At 44.7% G+C, this 20,046-nt stretch overlaps 1 protein-coding gene across 1 annotated transcript in view; it reads left to right on the top strand.

Annotated features, from left to right (window-relative positions):
- The window catches only part of LOC115160285 (whirlin-like), a 169,109-nt gene extending 149,272 nt beyond the window's left edge, over positions 1 to 19,837 (top strand). The window contains exons 8-12 of the mRNA XM_029710646.1: positions 4,735 to 4,809; positions 5,648 to 6,191; positions 6,389 to 6,546; positions 7,100 to 7,222; positions 19,032 to 19,837. Of these exons, the coding sequence (XP_029566506.1) occupies positions 4,735 to 4,809; positions 5,648 to 6,191; positions 6,389 to 6,546; positions 7,100 to 7,222; positions 19,032 to 19,214 (1,083 nt within the window). The 3' untranslated portion in view covers positions 19,215 to 19,837. The remainder of the gene's footprint in view (positions 1 to 4,734; positions 4,810 to 5,647; positions 6,192 to 6,388; positions 6,547 to 7,099; positions 7,223 to 19,031) is intronic.
- The last annotated feature ends 209 nt before the right edge of the window (positions 19,838 to 20,046 follow it).

The raw sequence follows: 20,046 nt of genomic DNA, 5'->3' as shown, positions 1-20,046 counted from the left end.
ATCAGCCAACAACTCAGAAAAAAATGGTAGACCTCCACAAGTCTGGAACATCCTTGGGAGCAATTTCCAAATGCCTGAAGGTACCACGTTCATCTGTACAAACGATAGTACGCAAGTATAAACACCATGGGACCACGCAGCCGTCATTCCGCTCAGGAAGGAGACGCGCTCTGTCTCCTAGAGATGAACGTACTTTGGTGCAAAAACTGCAAATCAATCCCAGAACAACAGCAAAGGACCTTGTGAAGATGCTGGAGGACACAGGTACAAAAGTATCTATATCCACAGTAAAACGAGTCCTATATCGACATAACCTAAAAGGCCGCTGAGCAAGGTTGAAGCCACTGCTCCAAAACCGCCATAAAAAAGCCAGACTACGGTTTGCAACTGCACATGTGGACAAAGATCGTACAAATTGGAGAAATGTCCTCTGGTGTGATGAAACAAAAAGAGAACTGTTTGGCCATATTTACCATCGTTATGTTTGGAGGAAATAGGGTGAGGCTTACCAGCCGAAGAACACCATCCCAACCGTGAAGCACAGGGGTGGCAGCATCATGTTGTGAGGATGCTTTGCTGCAGGAGGGGCTGGTGCACTTCACAAAATAGATGAGGGAGGAAAATGATGTGGATATATTGAAGCAACATCTCAAGATATCAGTCAGGAAGGTAAAGCTTGGTTGCAAATGGGTCTTCCAAATGGACAATGACCCCAAGTATACTTCCAAAGTTGTGGCAAAATGGCTTAAGGACAACAAAGTCAAGGTATTGGAGTGGCCATCACAAAGCCCTGTTCCTATAGAACAGTTGTGGGCAGAACTGAAAAAGTGTGTGCGAGCAAGGAGGCCTACAAACCTGACTCAGTTACACCAGCTCTATCAGGAGGAATGGGCCAAAATGAACTCAACTTATTGTGTGAAGCTTGTGGAAGGCTACCCGAAACATTTGACCCAAGTTAAACAATTTAAAGGCAATGCTACCAAATACTAATTGAGTGTATGTAAACTTGTGACCCACTGGAAATGTGATGAAAGAAATAAATTCTGAAATAAATCATTATCTCTACTATTATTCTGACATTTCGCATTCTTAAAATAAAGTGGTGATCCTAACTGACCTTAGACAGGGAATTTTACTGGGATTAGATTTATCAACCTTTGATACCGTTTGGAAATCCATTTGAGGTATGTCAGACTGTCTTAAAGTAGTTTCAATCTTTGAAGCTTCTAGCTTGTCCAGTGTTTGCTGCTCAGAGAGAATAAAGTTTTGCATCTTTAAAAGTTCACCTCAGCACCGTCACAGACTGGTCTTCCTTGGCTGTCTGAACCTGTCACCATCTGATCCTGCTAAGACATGATGAGCATAGTATTGTTCTAACTTTTATTACCATGTCAGTGTGAAAAGTAGAGAATTAGCTAGAGAAACTGGCAGATCAATAACCTTACATTGCTAAACTGACTGACATTGTGCTGTCAAAAAACTTCTGAATATCGGACTTTAATCATTTGGCCACTGGAGTCATCGTTTGATTCAGGTCTAGTGTATTTGTGTAACGTCTCTCTACGAGAGATGGGTGTAGGAGTCAGGCGCAGGAGAGAAGATAATTCCAATAACAAAAGTTTAATAAAGTCCATCAAAAAACACACAGGCACCAGACCAAAATTACACAGTCCAAAAATGACCAAAAGAACGAAATCCAAAGGACATAACCTGAATGAAAAAATGATGAACAAAATAACGTCACCCAACATAAAACAGGGAAACGAAAATAAACGCGCACGACACAAAGCGGGTAGAGAGAAAATAAATACCCACACTAATCAACCCAAACAAGGAACAGGTGTACAACCAAAACAGACAAGACTAAACGAAAAAGAAAAAAGGATCAGTGGTAGCTAGTAGACCGGCGATGACGACCGCCGAGCACCACCCGAACAGGGAGAGGAGCCACCTTCGGTGGAAGTCGTGACAGATTGAGGCAAAATAATAGCGCATTTGGATAGTGGTCGATCTGAGGACAATGAGACTGGAGGCACGTGCACGAGCCGACACCATGTTTACTTTCTCTCTCTTTGAACAAAAACAACGACTCCCGGTCGGAATATTATCGCTTTTTTACAAGAAAAATCGCATAAAAATTGATTTTAAACAGCGTTTGACATGCTTCGAAGTACGGTAATGGAATATTTTGAATTTTTTTGTCACAAAACGTGTCGGGCGCGTCACCCTTCTTTACCCTTCGGATAGTGTCTTGAACGCACGAACAAAACGCCGCTATTTGGATATAACTATGGATTATTTGGAACCAAACCAACATTTGTTATTGAAGTAGAAGTCCTGGGAGTGCATTCTGACGAAGAACAGCAAAGGTAATCAAACTTTTCTAATAGTAAATCGGAGTTTGGTGAGTACCACACTTGGTGGGTGTCAAAATAGCTAGCCTGTGATGGCCGGGCTATCTACTCAGAATATTGCAAAATGTGCTTTCACCGAAAAGCTATTTTAAAATCAGACATAGCGAGTGCATAAAGGAGTTCTGTATCTATAATTCTTAAAATAATTGTTATGTTTTTTGTGAACGTTTATCGTGAGTAATTTAATAAATTCACCGGAAGTGTTCGGTGGGAATGCTAGTCACATGCTAGTCACATGCTAATGTAAAAAGCTGGTTTTTGATATAAATATGAACTTGATTGAACAAAACATGCATGTATTGTATAACATAATGTCCTAGGATTGTCATCTGATGAAGATCATCAAAGGTTAGTGCTGCATTTAGCTGTGGTTTGGGTTTATGTGATATTATATGCTAGCTTGAAAAATGGGTGTCTGATTATTTCTGGCTGGGTACTCTGCTGACATAATCTAATGTTTTGCTTTCGTTGTAAAGCCTTTTTGAAATCGGACAGTGTGGTTCGATTAACGAGAGTCTTGTCTTTAAAATGGTGTAAAATAGTCATATGTTTGAGAAATTGAAGTAATAGCATTTCTAAGGTATTTGAATATCGCGCCACGGGATTACACTGGCTGTTGAGTAGGTGGGACGCTTGCGTCCCACCTAGCCCATAGAGGTTAACCAACTTTTGGCAATCTCTAATAGTAATGGTACATCAACTGATGAAAACTAGCCAAGTTAATTTACTTCTGTTGAAACGGGACAAAAAGTCTATAAAACATTTCATACACACAACAGCTGTTAGATAGCTAGAGACTAGAGCTGAACTGGCTGTGGTAGCTACTAGCTAGCTAGTTCCTTCTCTTCAGACAGAAGAGGGGGGATGAATTATTACTGTAGCTAACGTTACATGTCAGTTACACTACTAGCTCAAAACTGGGAATAAATATTTAAAACAGCAGTTACCTTGCCAGCTACATCAGTCAAATAAAGAGTATACAGTTTCTGCTCTGCTTGTTTTTACTTCTCTGAGAAAAAGCGCAACACACACAGAGACAGCAGCACTGTGCCTTTCAGAAGCTTTGCCTTCACACAGCCTGTCTGCACACTCTGTGATATCCACGCTTTCCTAAATCCAGGTGGCTGAAATTGCCAAATAGCCTACCCGACCGCTCTGAGGCGTCCGCATGGTCCTAAAGCACGCGATGCCACTTTTAGTATCCCAGTGCAATGATAAAAAATTATATTTTAGAATGTGGGGGGTCATGTCCCCCCTCGTCCCCAGTGAAAGTTGTGCCCCTGTATTGCAGTAAATTAATAGCCGGTAAGTACTCCCGGTGCCGGCAGTGAGCGTTTAATTAGACTGAAATTATGGGGCTTTTGTTTTGGTACAGGCAGAGTTTAATGAAGGGTATTGCTGCTCTGAACTCACTAAACAATCAACAGTGAACAACAGTTCATCCTGCACCATGCAGATATCTTGGGTTTCTGTCTGTGTGTTTGTGCTCTTGGATGTGTGCCTTGTGTGGTATTGCATTCCAAACTTTGAGATTGAAAGGTGTAATATAGAGATCTAGAGGTGTGTGTTCTGGTTTCAGGTTTTAAGCTTTGATGTCAAATGCACAAGTACAGTGAAATGCCTTTCTTGCAAACTCGAAACCCAGCAATGCAATAATCAATAACAATGTATTACTAGAAAAAACTCACAAGAAATAAGAATAAGAAATATTAAATACACAATAAAGTAAGTAAGTAAGTAAGCATACTATATGCAGGAAATATTTAAAAAGTCAGTTCCAATACAGAGAACAGCAGCTTGCATGTGAGTGGGTGTGCGGGTGTGTAGAGTCACTATAAATGTATGTACATATTATGTGTGAGTGGTGAGAAAATTATGGAGTGAGTGCTTGTGTGTATGTGTTGGAGTGAGATTGAAAGTGTGTGTGAGTGTGCGTAGAGACAATGCAAATACTGCAACATTTGTGAGTGTGTGTGAGTGCGTGTGCGCTTGTGTGTGTGTGTGTGACGAGTACCCACCTGCAGTATTGCATTCCAAACGTTGAGATTAGAATGTAGATTTACATTCATTTAGAATGATCAGTATATTTAGAACAATATTGAGTTATTTTTCCTCCCTCAGAGATGAAACAACTCCTACGAAATGCAATTTGGACTCAACATTTGCTTTAGGATAAATAAGCAGCTGTTCAAGTAACCTCCCTCTCTCTCGCTGTCTCTTTCTCTCTCCCTCCTCTCTCTCTCTTCTCTTTCTACCCTCGTCTCCCCCCTATTTTCCCCTCCTCTCTCTCTCTCTCTCTCTCTCTCTCTCTCTCTCTCAGAATGACAGTATGGTGGAGAGTAATGGGGAGGAGCCTCAAGAGAGTCTGGATGATGCACTGCCTGATGTCTCTCTGGTGAGCCCCGCAGTCAGACCCAGAAGCATAAGCTCATAAAGATGGACAGAGCAGAGGTTGGAGGGAGGGAGGGATGGAGGGAGAGGGAAAAAACAACATGGCTGGAAATGAAAGAGGGACAAGAAGAGGAAACAACGGATATGCAGTTTGAACTCTTATAGCCTTCATCCCTTATTTATTTCTTTCCTGTGGAGGAGTCTGTTTAGAGTTAGAGGATATTAGTGCATACCTTTTTCCTCTTCTTCCTCCTCCTCCCTCCTTACTAAGGAGGAACTTGCTCTCTGTCTGACACCTGAGGTAAAAGCTATAATCAGAAACACACAAACACAAACAAGAATACCTACCACAGTTACCAGAGCAACAGTAACCGATGTCGACAGGAGGTTGTGTTGGTTCCAAGGCGATGTAATGTGGGACACAGAAAGCAAAGACCTGAAGAGTCTTAAAAACACCTCAACTCCATTCAGTCAGAACATATTTGTGTTGGTTTTGATTGCTTTCTCTTTTTTTTAAAGCAATGAATCACTTCATTCATTCTCTCCCCGCTCATGTTGCTGTTTTCATTGTCCATTTCTCAGTTGGTTTTGTTTGGAGGGGAGAGCTTGTTGCTGGGGACACAGCGGACTGGGAAGGTGTAACCTGAGGTTACACAAAGACCATGTTTAGCTGTGAGGCTCAACTGAATCATGGCCTAACTGATTGAGTTGTGTTGAATTCTGAGGCGTGACAATTGGTAGTGTGTGTGTGTGGAATGATGAGATTCCAGAGATGTGCTGTAGTATATGAGTGTTTTGTGGGATGAAAGGAATGTGATCTGTTTGTTCTCCTCTTACCTTAGGATGAGGTGCATTCCACATCCGAATCTCCCCCCACCTTCAAACCCCCACCCCCTCCAGGGCTGCAGAGGCATCCCAGCAGACGAGACCAGGTCAAAAAACGCCCTTCCTCCGAGTCCTCCTATTCTGGACTCTACTTCACCGCCCCTGCCCATAACCCACCCAAGGACCAGAGAGGGGACCAAGGGTCCCCCTCCTCACCCAAGGTCCCCCCCCAAAAGGATTTCTCTATCCCCCATAAGAGGGACCCCTCCGTCCCCCATAAGAAGGAGATGGCAAATGCCAAGTTTTCCATGGTCAACAAGCACGCCATAGGCCCCTTCCCTAGAGTCCAGTCCCCTACTAAGACCACCAAACCTGCCGCTCCCTCCCCATATCTACCCCCTCCCCCTCCACTCCCTGCCCCATCCACACCCCCTCCCCTTCCACACAGCCCGGACAAGGCCTCCTCTGGCTCCAACAAACAACACTTTGTCATGGTGGAGGTCCACAGGCCCAATGCAGAGTCTGACGTCAACGAGGTGCGGTCCCTGCCCCAGTCACGAGGTAAGAGGCATGGAGAGAGTAGGTTGGAGGAAAGGCTAGAGTTGGACTCCGAAAACCATGAGACCAGATTTGGAAGCAAAGGATTGGTTACACAAATAAGAGGAAGTGCATGTTTATGTGTAATCATGGGTGTATGTATTTCTGCCTGAGTGTGTCCCTGTGCCGGTCTCTAACCTTCTGCACCCATCCCCTCCAAGGTGCCACCCTGTCCCAGCTGTCAGACAGTGGACAGACACTGAGCGAGGACAGCGGGGTGGACATTAGCGAGTCGGGACGACTCAGCAGGGAAAGCAGTCCCCACACACGCCCCCCACGAGACCCCCAGGGGGCAGGAGGGGACAGCACCGCCAAACCGGTGAGGAGGACACACCAGCTGGGAGAAAGACGACACAGAAAGAGAAAGAGGGAGATGTATGGGTGGATGAATGGATGGATGGAGCTGAAAGTGAGGGATGACAAGAAGAGAAACAGACAAACAAAGCTGGGTTGTCCTCTGTCACTGCTCACGCTATCTTGAAGCTTGTTCTCAATCCTAATTGTCCTAACTTCTTTCTGTTTTATTCTTTCTTTATGCACATACAGTTTTTCTTTCTTTGCTCATTGATACATTTTTGTCCTTTCAATGATTTCTCATCTAGTCAATCACTTGTCCATCTCATCTCATACTGCGCTAGAGGTCTCTTGTTTCCTCTGCCTGTCCCTTTATGCTTATTGCTGATTAGTGGTTAGGTGGTGGGAAAATTGTTGATTGGTTCCAATCTTTATGGGTGGACCAATGTGTAACAAAGGTGCAAAAGAAAAGTGTTCATGGGTCTCCAGGGTGAATATTTGAGTAAAAAGCTGAGTTATATTATGCCCCCTTTCTTCTCTCTCTCTCTCTCTCTCTCTCTCTCTTTCTCTCTCTGCAGCCGGGTCTCTTGGAGCCCACCTCCACACTGGTGAGGGTGGCAAAGAGTGCCAGCACTCTGGGCATCGCCATCGAAGGGGGTGCCAACACTCGCCAGCCCCTGCCACGCATCGTCACCATACAGGTGGGTCTCAAACAGCCTAGAATAAACCCCTCATGCCCCTCACCACTCTCACCTCTCCCTTTTCAAGTAATCTCCGAAATGACAGCTTGCCAGACAATCTCCTGCACCTGTCAGAATTGATCTAGCCACGGTACTCTGTGTTCTGCAACTCTGCGCTGTCATTGGCCCGTGCAGCCTCCTCTTCCACACATGGCTACACAACACAGCCTCTGTCAGATCAGTCCTGTGGTTTCACACTGGAAGAGAACTCAAACTGAGAGCCCTGGCTGCCATGCCATTGTTCCTTCACTTCAGGAGACTGGCAGATTTTCTAGGGATGATTATAACCTTTAGAATAGACTCCATCACAGGGCTCTGACGCTCAGAGGGCCTGAGACAATGACACAATGCTAGGCAATTATACATTTTATTTGTCACATGCGCCGAATACATGCGCCATACTAGGTGGTGATGCAACCAGTTAAGATGCTCTCAATGGTGCAGCTGTGTCAAATCTTTTCAGTCTCCTGAGGGGGAATAGGCGTTGTCGTGCACTCTTCACGACTGTCTTGGTGTGTTTGGACCATGATAGTTAATTGGTGATGTGGACACCAATGAACTTGAAGCTCTCAACATGCTCCACTACAGCCCGTCGATGTAGTCCACAATCATCTCCTTTGTCTTGATCACGTTGAGGGAGAGGTTGTTAGCCTGGCACCACACTGCCAGGTCTCTGACCTCCTCCCTATAGGCTGTGTCATCATTGCCGGTGATCAGGCCTACCACTGTTGTGTCGTCGGCAAACTTAAGGAAGGTGTTGGAGTCATGCATGGCAATGCAGTCCTGGGTGAACAGGGAGTACAGGAGGGGATTGAGCATGCACCCCTGAGGGACTCCGTGTTGAGGATCAGTGTGGCAGATGTGTTGTTACCTACCCTTACCACCAGGGGTGGCTCGTCAGGAAGTCCAGGATCCAGTTGCAGAGGGAGGTGTTTAGTCCCAGGGTCCTTAGCTTAGTGATGAGCTTTGAGGGCACTATGGTGTTGAATGCTGAGCTGTAGTCAATGAATAGCATTCTCATATAGGTGTTCCTTTTGTCCATGTGGAAAATGGCAGTGTGGAGTGCAATAGAGATTGCGTCATCTGTGGATCTGTTGGGGCGGTAAGCAAATTGGAGTGAGTCTAGGGTTTCTGGGATAATGGTGTTGATGTGAGCCATGACCGGCCTTTCAAACCACTTCATGGCTACAGACGTGAGTGCTACGGGTCGGTAGTCATTTAGGCAGGTTACCTTGGTGTTCTTGGGCACAGGGACTATGGTGGCCTGCTTGAAACATGTTGGTATTACAGACTCGGTCAGGGACATGTTGAAAATGTCAGTGAAGACACTTGCCAGTTGGTCAGCGCATGCCCAGAGAACATGTCCTGGTAATCCGTCTGGCCCTGCAGCCTTGTGAATGTAGACCTGTTTAAAGGTCTTACTCACATTGTCTACGGAGAGCGTGATCACACAGTCATCCTGAACAGCTGGTGCTCTCATGCATGCTTCAGTGTTGCTTGCCTCGCAGCGTGCATAGAAGTAATTTAGCTCATCTGGTAGGTTTGTGTCACTGGGCAGCTCGCGGCTGTGCTTCCCTTTGTAGTCTGTAATAGTTTGCAAGCCCTGCCACATCCGGCGAACGTAGGATTCAATCTTAGTCCTATATTGACGCTTTGCCTGTTTGATGGTTCGTCTGAGGGCGTAGCGGGATTTCTTATAACCGTCCGGATTAGAGTCCCGCTCCTTGAAAGTGGCAGCTCTACCATTTAGCTCTGTCCGGATGTTGCCTGTAATCCATGGCTTCTGGTTGAGGTGTGTATGTACGGTCACTATGGGGACGACATCATCGATGCACTTTTTGATGAAACCAGTGACTGATGTGGTGTACTCCTCAATGCTATCAGAAGAATCCCTGAACATATTCCAGTCTGTGCTAGCAAAACAGTCTTGTAGCTTAGCATCTGCGTCATCTGACCACTTCTGTAATGAACGAGTCACTGGTACTTCCTGCTTTAGTTTTGCTTGTAAGCAGGAATCAGGAGGATATAATTATGTTCAGATTTGCCAAATGGAGTCCGAGTGTAACATGGGTCGTATAAAGGGGACCAAGGCGCGGCGTGTAGAGTGCTCATATTTACTTTAATGAAGACACTAAACAGAAAACAACAAAAACGACAGCCAAAATTCCGTCAGGTAATACTTACAAAACGGAAAACAACTACCCACAAAACCCCATAGACAAACCCCAACTTAAATATGATCTCCAATTAGAGACAACACGAACCAGCTGCCTCTAATTGGAGATCATCAAAACTCAACCTAGAACTATTAAAACAAGAACAAAACATAGAAACAAAAAACATAGACTGCCCACCCATATCACACCCTGACCTAATTAAACAGAAAAACACAGCTCTCCTAGGTCAGAGCGGGACAGTACCCCCCTCCCCCCCAAAGGTGCGGACTCCTGGCCGCAAACCTGAACCTATTGGGGAGGGTCCGGGTGGGCATCCATACTTGGCAGCGGCTCTGGTTCCAGGCGTAGAGCCCCCACTGCCCGCTGATCCCCCTGATTCTGTATGTCCGGAGGAACCAGACCGTGGATCATCGCTGGAGGCTTTGGACCGCCAACCGCCGCTGAAGACTCTGGGCTAAAGGCCGCCGCTGAAGACTCTGGGCTGCAGACCGCCGTTGAAGACTCTGGGCTGCGGACCGCCGCTGAAGGCTCTGGGCTGCGGACCGCCGTTGAAGGCTCTGGGCTGCGGACCGCCGCTGAAGGCTCTGGGCTGCGGACCGCCGCTGAAGGCTCTGGGCTGCAGACCGCCGCTGACGGCTCTGGGCTGCGGACCGCCGCTGAAGGCTCTGGGCTGAGGACCGCCGCTGAAGGCTCCGGGCTGCAGACTGTCGCTGAAGACTCCGGACTGGGGAGCGTTGCTGGAGGCTCAAGGCTGAGGAGCGTTGCTGGAGGCTCCGGACTGAGGAGCGTCGCTGGAGGTTCCGGACTGGGGTGCGTTGCTGGAGGTTCCGGACTGGGGAGCGTCGCTGGAGGCTCCGTACTGGTGAGCGTCGCTGGAGGCTCTGGACTGAGGAGTGTCGCTGGAGGCTCCGGACGGAGGAGCGTCGCCGGAGGGTCCGGACTGGGAAGCGTCATTATCGGTTCCGGACTAGTGAATGCTGCTGCTGGCTCCATGCCATGGATCATCTCTACAGGTTCCGCGCCATGGATCATCAAAGGAGGCTTCTTACCATGGATGATCTCTACAGGTGCCGGGCCATGGGTTATTCCTACAGGCTTCATGCCAGGGTTTATCCCTACAGACTCTGGACCATTTATAACCCCTTCAGGCTTTTTGCCAAGGATTGTTTCTACAGGCTCCGGGCCATGGATTACCTCTCGAGACTTCGTGCCATGGAACATCCCTACATGCTCCGGGCCATGGATCATCACTAGAGGCTTCATGCCATGGATCATCTCTACAGGCTTCGGACCATCGCTTATCACTGGAGGCTTAGATCGTGGAGCTGAAACAGGTCTCACCGGACTAGGAAGACGCACTGAGGACCGAGTGCTCAAAGCAGGCACCGGCCGTACTGGGCTATGGAGGCGAATTGGAGTGAGAGTGCGAGGAGCAGGCACAGGATGTACTGGATTATGGAGGCGCACTGGAGGGAGAGCACGAGTAGTAGGCACAAAACAAAACATAGAAACAAAAAACATAGACTGCCCACCCATATCACACCCTGACATAAATAAACAGAAAAACACAGCTCTCCTAGGTCAGAGCGTGACAGCGAGGGAAAACTTTGTACTCGTGTCTGTGTATGAAGTAAAGGTGGTCTAGAGTTTTTTTTCCTCTGGTTGCACCTGCTGGTAGAAATGAGGTAAAACAGATTTAAGTTTCCTTGTATTAAAGTCCGCGGCCACTAGGAGCGCCACCTCTGGATGAGCATTTTCTTGTTTGCTTATGGCTTTATACAGCTCGTTGAATGCTGTCTTAATGCCAGCATCAGTTTGTGGTGGTAAATAGACAGCTATGAAAAATATAGATGAAAACTCTCTTGGTAATAATGTGGTCTACAGCTTATCATGAGATACTCCGGCGAACAAAACCTTGAGACTTACTTAATATTAGATTTCGTGCACCAGCTGTTATTAACAAATAGACACAGACTTACTGGAGGCAGCCGTTCTATCTTGCCGAAGCACGAAAAACCCAGCCAGCTGTATGTTATCCATGTCGTCGTTCAGCCAGGACTCAGTGAAACGTAAGATATTACAGTTTTAATGTCCCATTGGTAGATTAGTCTTGATCGGAGCTCATCCATTTTATTATCCAATGATTGCACGTTGGCTAATAGGATGGATGGTAGAGATGGATTACCCAGTCGCCGTCGGATTCTTACAAGGCACCCTGATCCCCTATATCGCTGTCTCTTCTTCATGCGAATGACATCGCGTCCGACTTGTTAAATAAAAAATCTTTGTCCAGTATGAGGTGAGCAATCGCTGTTCTGATATCCAGAGGCTCTTTTCTGTCAAAAGAGAGAGTGGCAGCAACATTCTGTACAAAATAATTTACAAATAATGCAAAAAAACACACAGTAGCACAGTTGGTTAGGAGCCCGTAAAACGGCAGCCACCTCCTCCGGCGCCATTATATATGCGGCATGTTCCGTGTTTTAATGGTATGTTTGCAAAAACCCCTGCAAAGAGGTAGGGATTTACATTTAAATATTACAGTAGCCATAGCAACAGGGTCAAAGTTCAACCCTGTGATGTCGTGACTAAGGTTAGACGTCCGTGGGTGTGGCTAGTTCAAGTCCAGCTCAGGTAAATATTGCCCTTTACCCTTGCCAGGTGCTTTACATGAATGTCTAACTGTAAGAGTACATTAAATGTGTTTTTTGGGTTCCAAGCACCTTTCATTGGTTTAATCAAGAGGATAAGAGTTGATCCTGTTCTCTTCCTTTACCTGAAAGAGTACATCTACTGAGAGCAGTGACTGTTATGTGAAATAAAATGGTTGGCTGAAGGCCACATCTAAGTAAGAACTGAGAGTAATACCACCATACCTGGCTGTAGCTCTGCTCTGTTCAGGTCTGTCTGTGTCTCTTTTGATTAACCTAAAGAGTGAGGAGAGAGGAGGACTGGGGAGGGAGCTGTGCTGTTCTGTGGAGTTCAGAGAACCACTGAAAGCCCTCCCGCTCAAAAGATGCTTTGGTGAGAGGCTAATGAAAAATAAAAGAGCCGCTGATTGCGAGGGGAGCGACAAAGGCTCTGACCGGGAAATCAGCATATTCAAAATCAAAGAGAGCAACGAAGGGAGGGAGACAGGGAGCAAGGGAGGGGAGAGAGATATACAGAGAGATGGAAGAGAAGATGGTACATTGTGTTAATAATAAAGGGGATTCAGACTGAGAAAGTTTGCAGAAAAGGGGAGGTAGGAGAGGAAGAGAGAGAGAGGGAGGCAATCGAGCGAGTGACAGACAGGCATGAGAGGAAGGCTTTTGATGCCCAATGCAATCGCGAAGTAGTCTAGACTGTCGATAAAGGGTTTGCCTTCTGAGACCGCTTGGAAGTACATCTTAATCACCTAAGCTTTATTAAAATATCCTCACCAAACTTTATTAAAATATCATCACCAAAGCTTTATTAAAATATAATCACCAAAGCGTTTATAAATATCATCACCAAAGCTTTATTAAAATATCCTCACCAAAGCTTTATTAAAATATCACCACCAAAGCTTTATTAAAATATAATCACCAAAGCGTTTATAAATATCATCACCAAAGCTTTATTAAAATATCCTCACCAAAGCTTTATTAAAATATCACCACCAAAGCTTTATTAAAATATCCTCACCAAAGCTTTAATAAAATATCATCACCAAAGCTTTAATAAAATATCATCACCAAAGCTTTAATAAAATATCATCACCAAAGCTTTAATAAAATATAATCACCAAAGCTTTAATAAAATATAATCACCAAAGCTTTATTAAAATATAATCACCAAAGCTTTATTAAAATATCCTCACCAAAGCTTTAATAAAATATCATCACCAAAGCTTTAATAAAATATCATCACCAAAGCTTTATTAAAATATCCTCACCAAAGCTTTAATAAAATATCCTCACCAAAGCTTTAATAAAATATCATCACCAAAGCTTTATTAAAATATAATCACCAAAGCTTTATTAAAATATCATCACCAAAGCTTTATTAAAATATCATCACCAAAGCTTTAATAAAATATCATCACCAAAGCTTTAATAAAATATCATCACCAAAGCTTTAATAAAATATCATCACCAAAGCTTTATTAAAATATCATCACCAAAGCTTTATTAAAATATAATCACCAAAGCTTTTTTTAAATATCATCACCAAAGCTTTATTAAAATATCATCACAAAAGCTTTATTCAAATATAATCACCAAAGCTTTATTCAAATATCATCACCAAAGCTTTATTCAAATATCATCACCAAAGCTTTATTCAAATATCATCACCAAAGCTTTAATAAAATATCATCACCAAAGCTTTATTAAAATATCATCACCAAAGCTTTATTAAAATATAATCACCAAAGCTTTTTTTAAATATCATCACCAAAGCTTTATTAAAATATCATCACCAAAGCTTGATTAAAATATCAGGTTTGAGAGGAGTAACACAGAGAGCTGACATTCTCTTTTTAACTATGCATTGTAGGCAGGCCCACATTATTTTAGCCATACAGGTCCCGTTTTTGATGTACGTTAAACCCCCGCCATGATGTAGGCTACATGTCCATGCCCATCATAAAATGAGAGATACTGGTGAACCTCGTAATTAGAAGTTATCTAGTTTTCGCTAGTTTTCCGTTTCATATGTTGAAAACCTAAGCCTTCCCTCAGGCCTACTATAATGAAGGTTGGTTCAACAGCAATGTGTGTCTTTTTTATATTGGCGATTTTATGATATCATTCATTACATTTTACATGTATTTATTGTTGTTTTTTTAAACAGATTGCTTATTTTTTGTTTAATTGTATTATAACCAAACATAGAAGGATTCACCTTCCTGGTTTTATCGTGACAACGTCGTGGTGCGCTTGCAATGCAACTTCTGGAGATGTGTGAATACAATCTGATCTGTAAAATGGTTCCAATTATGTTCAGAAAACACAGGCCTATTTGGGAGCGGTATGACAGTGACCGGACATTCTGCCTTTCTCTTTATAGTGAATCTTTATCCAGCTACTGTGAAAAGTTTGGATGTGTGTAAAACCCTCCGTTGTCTACATTGTTTTAATATTATATGCCCACAGGGAGAAATGATGGTCCCAGTAAGTGTGACATAGCCTATTTAAAACAAGTTGTTTAGTTTTGGTTAGTATTTTATTAGAATTATTTGTTCTATTTTTACACCTTATCAATAATTCATTTAATCTTGCTTATTTACAATATTTGCCATGTCCATGCTCAGCCATAATACAATTTACATTAGCCCCTGTATCAGTGTGAATGCTATTAAAGCCATACAATTAGTTAGGACAATGTGGACTGCAAATGGGTCGACAAATTTAGCAAAGACAGGTCTACATTTTGTTATTACGTTTCAGTAAGCCATTTAACAAACTCTAACGGACTAACATTGGAATTGGAGTTGATTCGCAAGACCCACTGGTTGATGCTTATTTATAAAAACCCTCTTTGGCCTCACTCCCCCCTATCTGAGATATCTACTGCAGCCCTCATCCTCCACATACAACACCCGTTTTGCCAGTCACATTCTGTTAAAGGTCCCCAAAGCACACACATCCCTGGGTCTCTCCTCTTTTCAGTTCGCTGCAACTAGCGACTGGAATGAGCTGCAACAAACGCTCAAACTGGACAGTTTTATCTCAATCTCTTCATTGAAAGACTCAATCATGGACACTCTTACTGACAGTTGTGGCTGCTTTGCCTGATGTATTGTTGTCTTTACCTTCTTGCCCTTTGTGCTGTTGTCTGTGCCCAATAATGTCTGTACCATGTTTTGTGCTGCTATCATGTTGTGTTGCTACCATGTTGTTGTTATGTTGTGTTGCTACCATGCTGTGTTGTCATGTGTTGCTGCCTTTCTATGTTGCTGTCTTAGGTCTCTCTTTATGTAGTGTTGTCTCTCTTGTCGTGATGTGTGTTTTGTCCTATATTTATACACTGCTCAAAAAAATAAAGGGAACACTTAAACAACACAATGTAACTCCAAGTCAATCACACTTCTGTGAAATCAAACTGTCCACTTAGGAAGCAACACTGATTGACAATAAATTTCACATGCTGTTGTGCAAATGGAATAGACAACAGGTGGAAATTATAGGCAATTAGCAAGACACCCCCAATAAAGGAGTGGTTCTGCAGGTGGTGACCACAGACCACTTCTCAGTTCCTATGCTTCCTGGCTGATGTTTTGGCCACTTTTGAATGCTGGCGGTGCTTTCACTCTAGTGGTAGCATGAGACGGAGTCTACAACCCACACAAGTGGCTCAGGTAGTGCAGCTCATCCAGGATGGCACATCAATGCGAGCTGTAGCAAGAAGGTTTGCTGTGTCTGTCAGCGTAGTGTCCAGAGCATGGAGGCGCTACCAGGAGACAGGCCAGTACATCAGGAGACGTGGAGGAGGCCGTAGGAGGGCAACAACCCAGCAGCAGGACCGCTACCTCCGCCTTTGTGCAAGGAGGAGCAGGAGAAGCACTGCCAGAACCCTGCAAAATGACCTCCAGCAGACCACAAATGTGCATGTGTCTGCTCAAACGGTCAGAAACAGACTCCATGAGGGTGATATGTGGGCCCGACGTCCACAGGTGGGGTTTGTGCTTACAGCCCAACACCATGCAGGACGTTTGGCATTTGCCAGAGAACACCAAGATTGGCAAATTCGCCACTGGCGCCCTGTGCTCTTCACAGATGAAAGCAGGTTCACACTGAGCACGTGACAGACGTGACAGAGTCTGGAGACGCCGTGGAGAACGTTCTGCTGCCTGCAACATCCTCCAGCATGACCGGTTTGGCGGTGGGTCAGTCATGGTGTGGGGTGGCATTTCTTTGGGGGGCCACACAGCCCTCCATGTGCTCGCCAGAGGTAGCCTGACTGCCATTAGGTAGCGAGATGAGATTCTCAGACCCCTTGTGAGACCATATGCTGGTGCGGTTGGCCCTGGGTTCCTCCTAATGCAAGACAATGCTAGACCTCATGTGGCTGGAGTGTGTCAGCAGTTCCTGCAAGAGGAAGGCATTGATGCTATGGACTGGCCCGCCCGTTCCCCAGACCTGAATCCAATTGAGCACATCTGGGACGTCATGTCTCGCTCCATCCATCAACGCCACGTTGCACCACAGACTGTCCAGGAGTTGGCGGATGCTTTAGTCCAGGTCTGGGAGGAGATCCCTCAGGAGACCATCCGCCACCTCATCAGGAGCATGCCCAGGCGTTGTAGGGAGGTCATACAGGCACGTGGAGGCCACACACACTGCTGAGCCTCATTTTGACTTGTTTTAAGGACATTACATCAAAGTTGGATCAGCCTGTAGTGTGGTTTTCCACTTTAATTTTGAGTGTGACTCCAAATCCAGACCTCCATGGGTTGATAAATTGGATTTCCATCGATTCTTTTTGTGTGATTTTGTTGTCAGCACATTGAACTATGTAAAGAAAAAAGTATTTAATAAGATTATTTCATTCATTCAGATCTAGGATGTGTTATTTTAGTTTTCCCTTTATTTTTTTGAGCAGTATATATATTTTGTAAAAAATTCAAATTAATCCCAGCCCCCGTCCCCGCAGGAGGCCTTTTGACTTTTGGTATAAAAATAAATAAACTAAAGTGGGAGAAGATGGAGCTAGATGAAACTTGTCTGACATTCTGCAAATGTTCTCATCGATGAAACATTCGATCTCAATACAGTTTTCTGTTCCCAAAACTACAGTCTGTTACGAACAGAGTCAAACTTTTGTAGACTTGACCCTTTGCCAAAATTGCAAAAAATGGTGTTGTTAAGAAGGAGAAGGCCTTCACAGAGAAGGCGTTCCCTAACTGAAATATGCAAATACATGCTAAAATAAGGCAATAGGATCTTGCTAGCTCGTGCTTGGCTTTGCCCACCTGCTCGCTTGTTTTGCCCACTATGCTTAATTTGCTCCCGTTGGAAACGATGCTGGTGATATATCTTGGGTTAGTTACCAGTATCTTTGGTTTTACTCTTGTAGTATCTTTAGTCTCTCAGGTCATCACAGTCCATGTGAACGTTCCAAATGAGTGGCCCTCTAGAGTGAAGGCACCACTGTGGCCACTATCACCATCACTCCCTATCACACTCCCTGAACTGCTGCTGCTGTCCCTAACACAGCCATAGCCACAGGAAGATGTGTGGGGGTGAAAAACGTTTTTTTTTGCCCGTGCTACAGGTGGCTATATTGGTCCGCTAATACAGGACTAGTAAAGGCCCAGTGCACCACTTTTGGGGAAAAATACAATAGATTTTTTTTTAAAGTTAATATATATTTATTTATTTTGGTTTTTCAGGGAGTGCTACAGCACCATCAGCAGTCCTACTTCCCGGCTGTGATCACAGCCATCTCCATGTCTCTCCAGTGGCTGAGGGTAATTGTGGCTGGCTCAGTAAATTAGAGAACTGATGATGCACTAAATAAAAAAACTGATAGTGATAATTATGCTAGTAATGCTGTGCTCCACTGCAGGCTGAGTGGCATTTGAAACCCCTCTAACTGCAGATAAGGAAGTCAGTGTTGTGCCAGGACAACAACCTTTCCCTTAATGTCAGCATTAAAAAGGAGCTGATCGTGGACTACAGGACAGGGCTGTAGTGGAGCGGGTCGAGAGCTTCAAGTTCCTCTGTGGAATTAACAGTTGTGAAGAAGGTATGACATTGCCTCTTCCCCCTCAGGAGGCTGAAAAGATTTGACATGGGCCCTCAGATCGTCAAAAAGTTCTACAGCTGCTCCATAGAAAGCATCTTAACTGGCTGCATCACCGCTTGGTATGGCAACTGCATACGGCCCAGTACATCACTGGCGCCAAGCTCCCTGCCATCCAGGACCTCGATACCAGGTGGTATCAGAGGAAGACCCTAAAAATTACCACCCAAGTCATAGACTGTTCTCTCTGCTACCGCACAGAAAGTGGTACCGATGCACCAAGTCTGAAACCAACAGGACCCTGAACAGCTTCTACCCCTAAGCCATAAACTGCTAAATAGTTAACCAAATAGCTACCTGGAATATCTGTGTTGACCCTTTTTGACTCATCACATACTCTTCTGCTACTGTTTATTATATATCCTGTTGCCTTGTCACTTTACCGCTACCTATATGTATATATTTACCTCCATTTCTTCGTACCCCTGCACATCAACACAGTACTGATACCCCATGTATATAGCCAAGTTATTGTTACTCATTGTGTATTTATTCATCGTATTATAATTGTTCTAGTTTTTTTCTTCTATTTTTCTCTCTGTATTGTTGGGATGGACCCGTAAGTAAGCATTTCACTGTTAGTCTACACCTGTTGTTTACAAAGCATGTGACAAATAAAATGTGATTTGATTTGATCTGAGGGACTGGAACAGTGGTGAGAGATGAGATCACAAAGGTCCTTTTGCTTCCTGGTTTATTAGTAATTGTAACGGTGACGATGCGCCAACGAGTGTTTGTCGTCTGTTTGTGCTCTCTTTATCACAAATAAATGTTCTAGGTCTTGCTCTCTCTCTCTCTCTCTCTCTCTCTCTCTCTCTCAGAGGGGTGGTTCGGCGCACAACTGCGGGCAACTGCAGGTGGGTCAGGTAATCCTGGAGGTAAACGGGGTTTCCCTGAGGGGCCGGGAGCACAGGGACGCAGCGCGCCTCATCGCTGAGGCTTTCAAGACCAAAGAGAGAGACCACGTAGACTTCCTGGTCACAGAGTTCAACGTGGCACTGTAGGAGGAAGTAAAGGAAGAAGAGAAGGAGAGAGAGACTCTTATCATGGAGGAAGGAGGGAGGAGGGACAGGGGCTGCAGAGCTGGAGAGGATATGGGGTAGCTGTTGGGGCAAAGCGGCATAGTCCTACACACTGTTCTGTACATGGGTTCATCTACCAACATTTATCTGGTCACTCGGCCTCACCATCCTCAACATCCTCCAGCTTTAGCCCCAAAACAAGACACGGACACAGTTGCACTCTAAGTTAAGAAGTTGCCAGGAGATTTCTGATTGTCATGGACTTCCACCATCCTTGTGACCTTGGTTTTTAGGATACTCCCTGCAGCAGTCACCTCTCTGGACACCTTATTGTATATGTTTATGGAAATATCATGTACTGTCACTCTATCTGTGTTGGCTAGTGGCTTCATCCTGTGGATATCAAATGGATTCTTGGACAATGACGCCATCAGCACTAGAGCTCTGGCAGAAGATATGCTCCTGAAGCGGTCAGTTAGCGGTCAGTTAGCGGTCAGTGTCTACTAACTTGCGTCAGTCTGAGAGACTAACAGCACACGCAAGAGACACAGACTGTGTCGAAAATAGCACCCTATTCCAATATAGCACACTACCTTTGGCCAGAACCCCATGGGCCCTGGTCAAAAGCTGTGCACTAAATAGGGAATACGGTGGGACGCAAGCCAGCCTTCCATCCAGCAGATGGAAGAGGCAGGAGGAAACACCATTTTCCAATGAGTTTGTTTTTGTAAATGTACAAATGTAGATACTATACAATATATACATACAGATAATCTATGTATTATAGAAACCTACTATCTTACATGCTTAAAAA

The sequence above is a fragment of the Salmo trutta genome, chromosome 23, assembly GCF_901001165.1.
Source record: "Salmo trutta chromosome 23, fSalTru1.1, whole genome shotgun sequence".
Classification (NCBI taxonomy): Eukaryota; Metazoa; Chordata; class Actinopteri; order Salmoniformes; family Salmonidae; genus Salmo; species Salmo trutta.
Note: the sequence above shows the minus strand (reverse complement) of the source record. Positions and strands in the feature narration are given on the sequence as shown.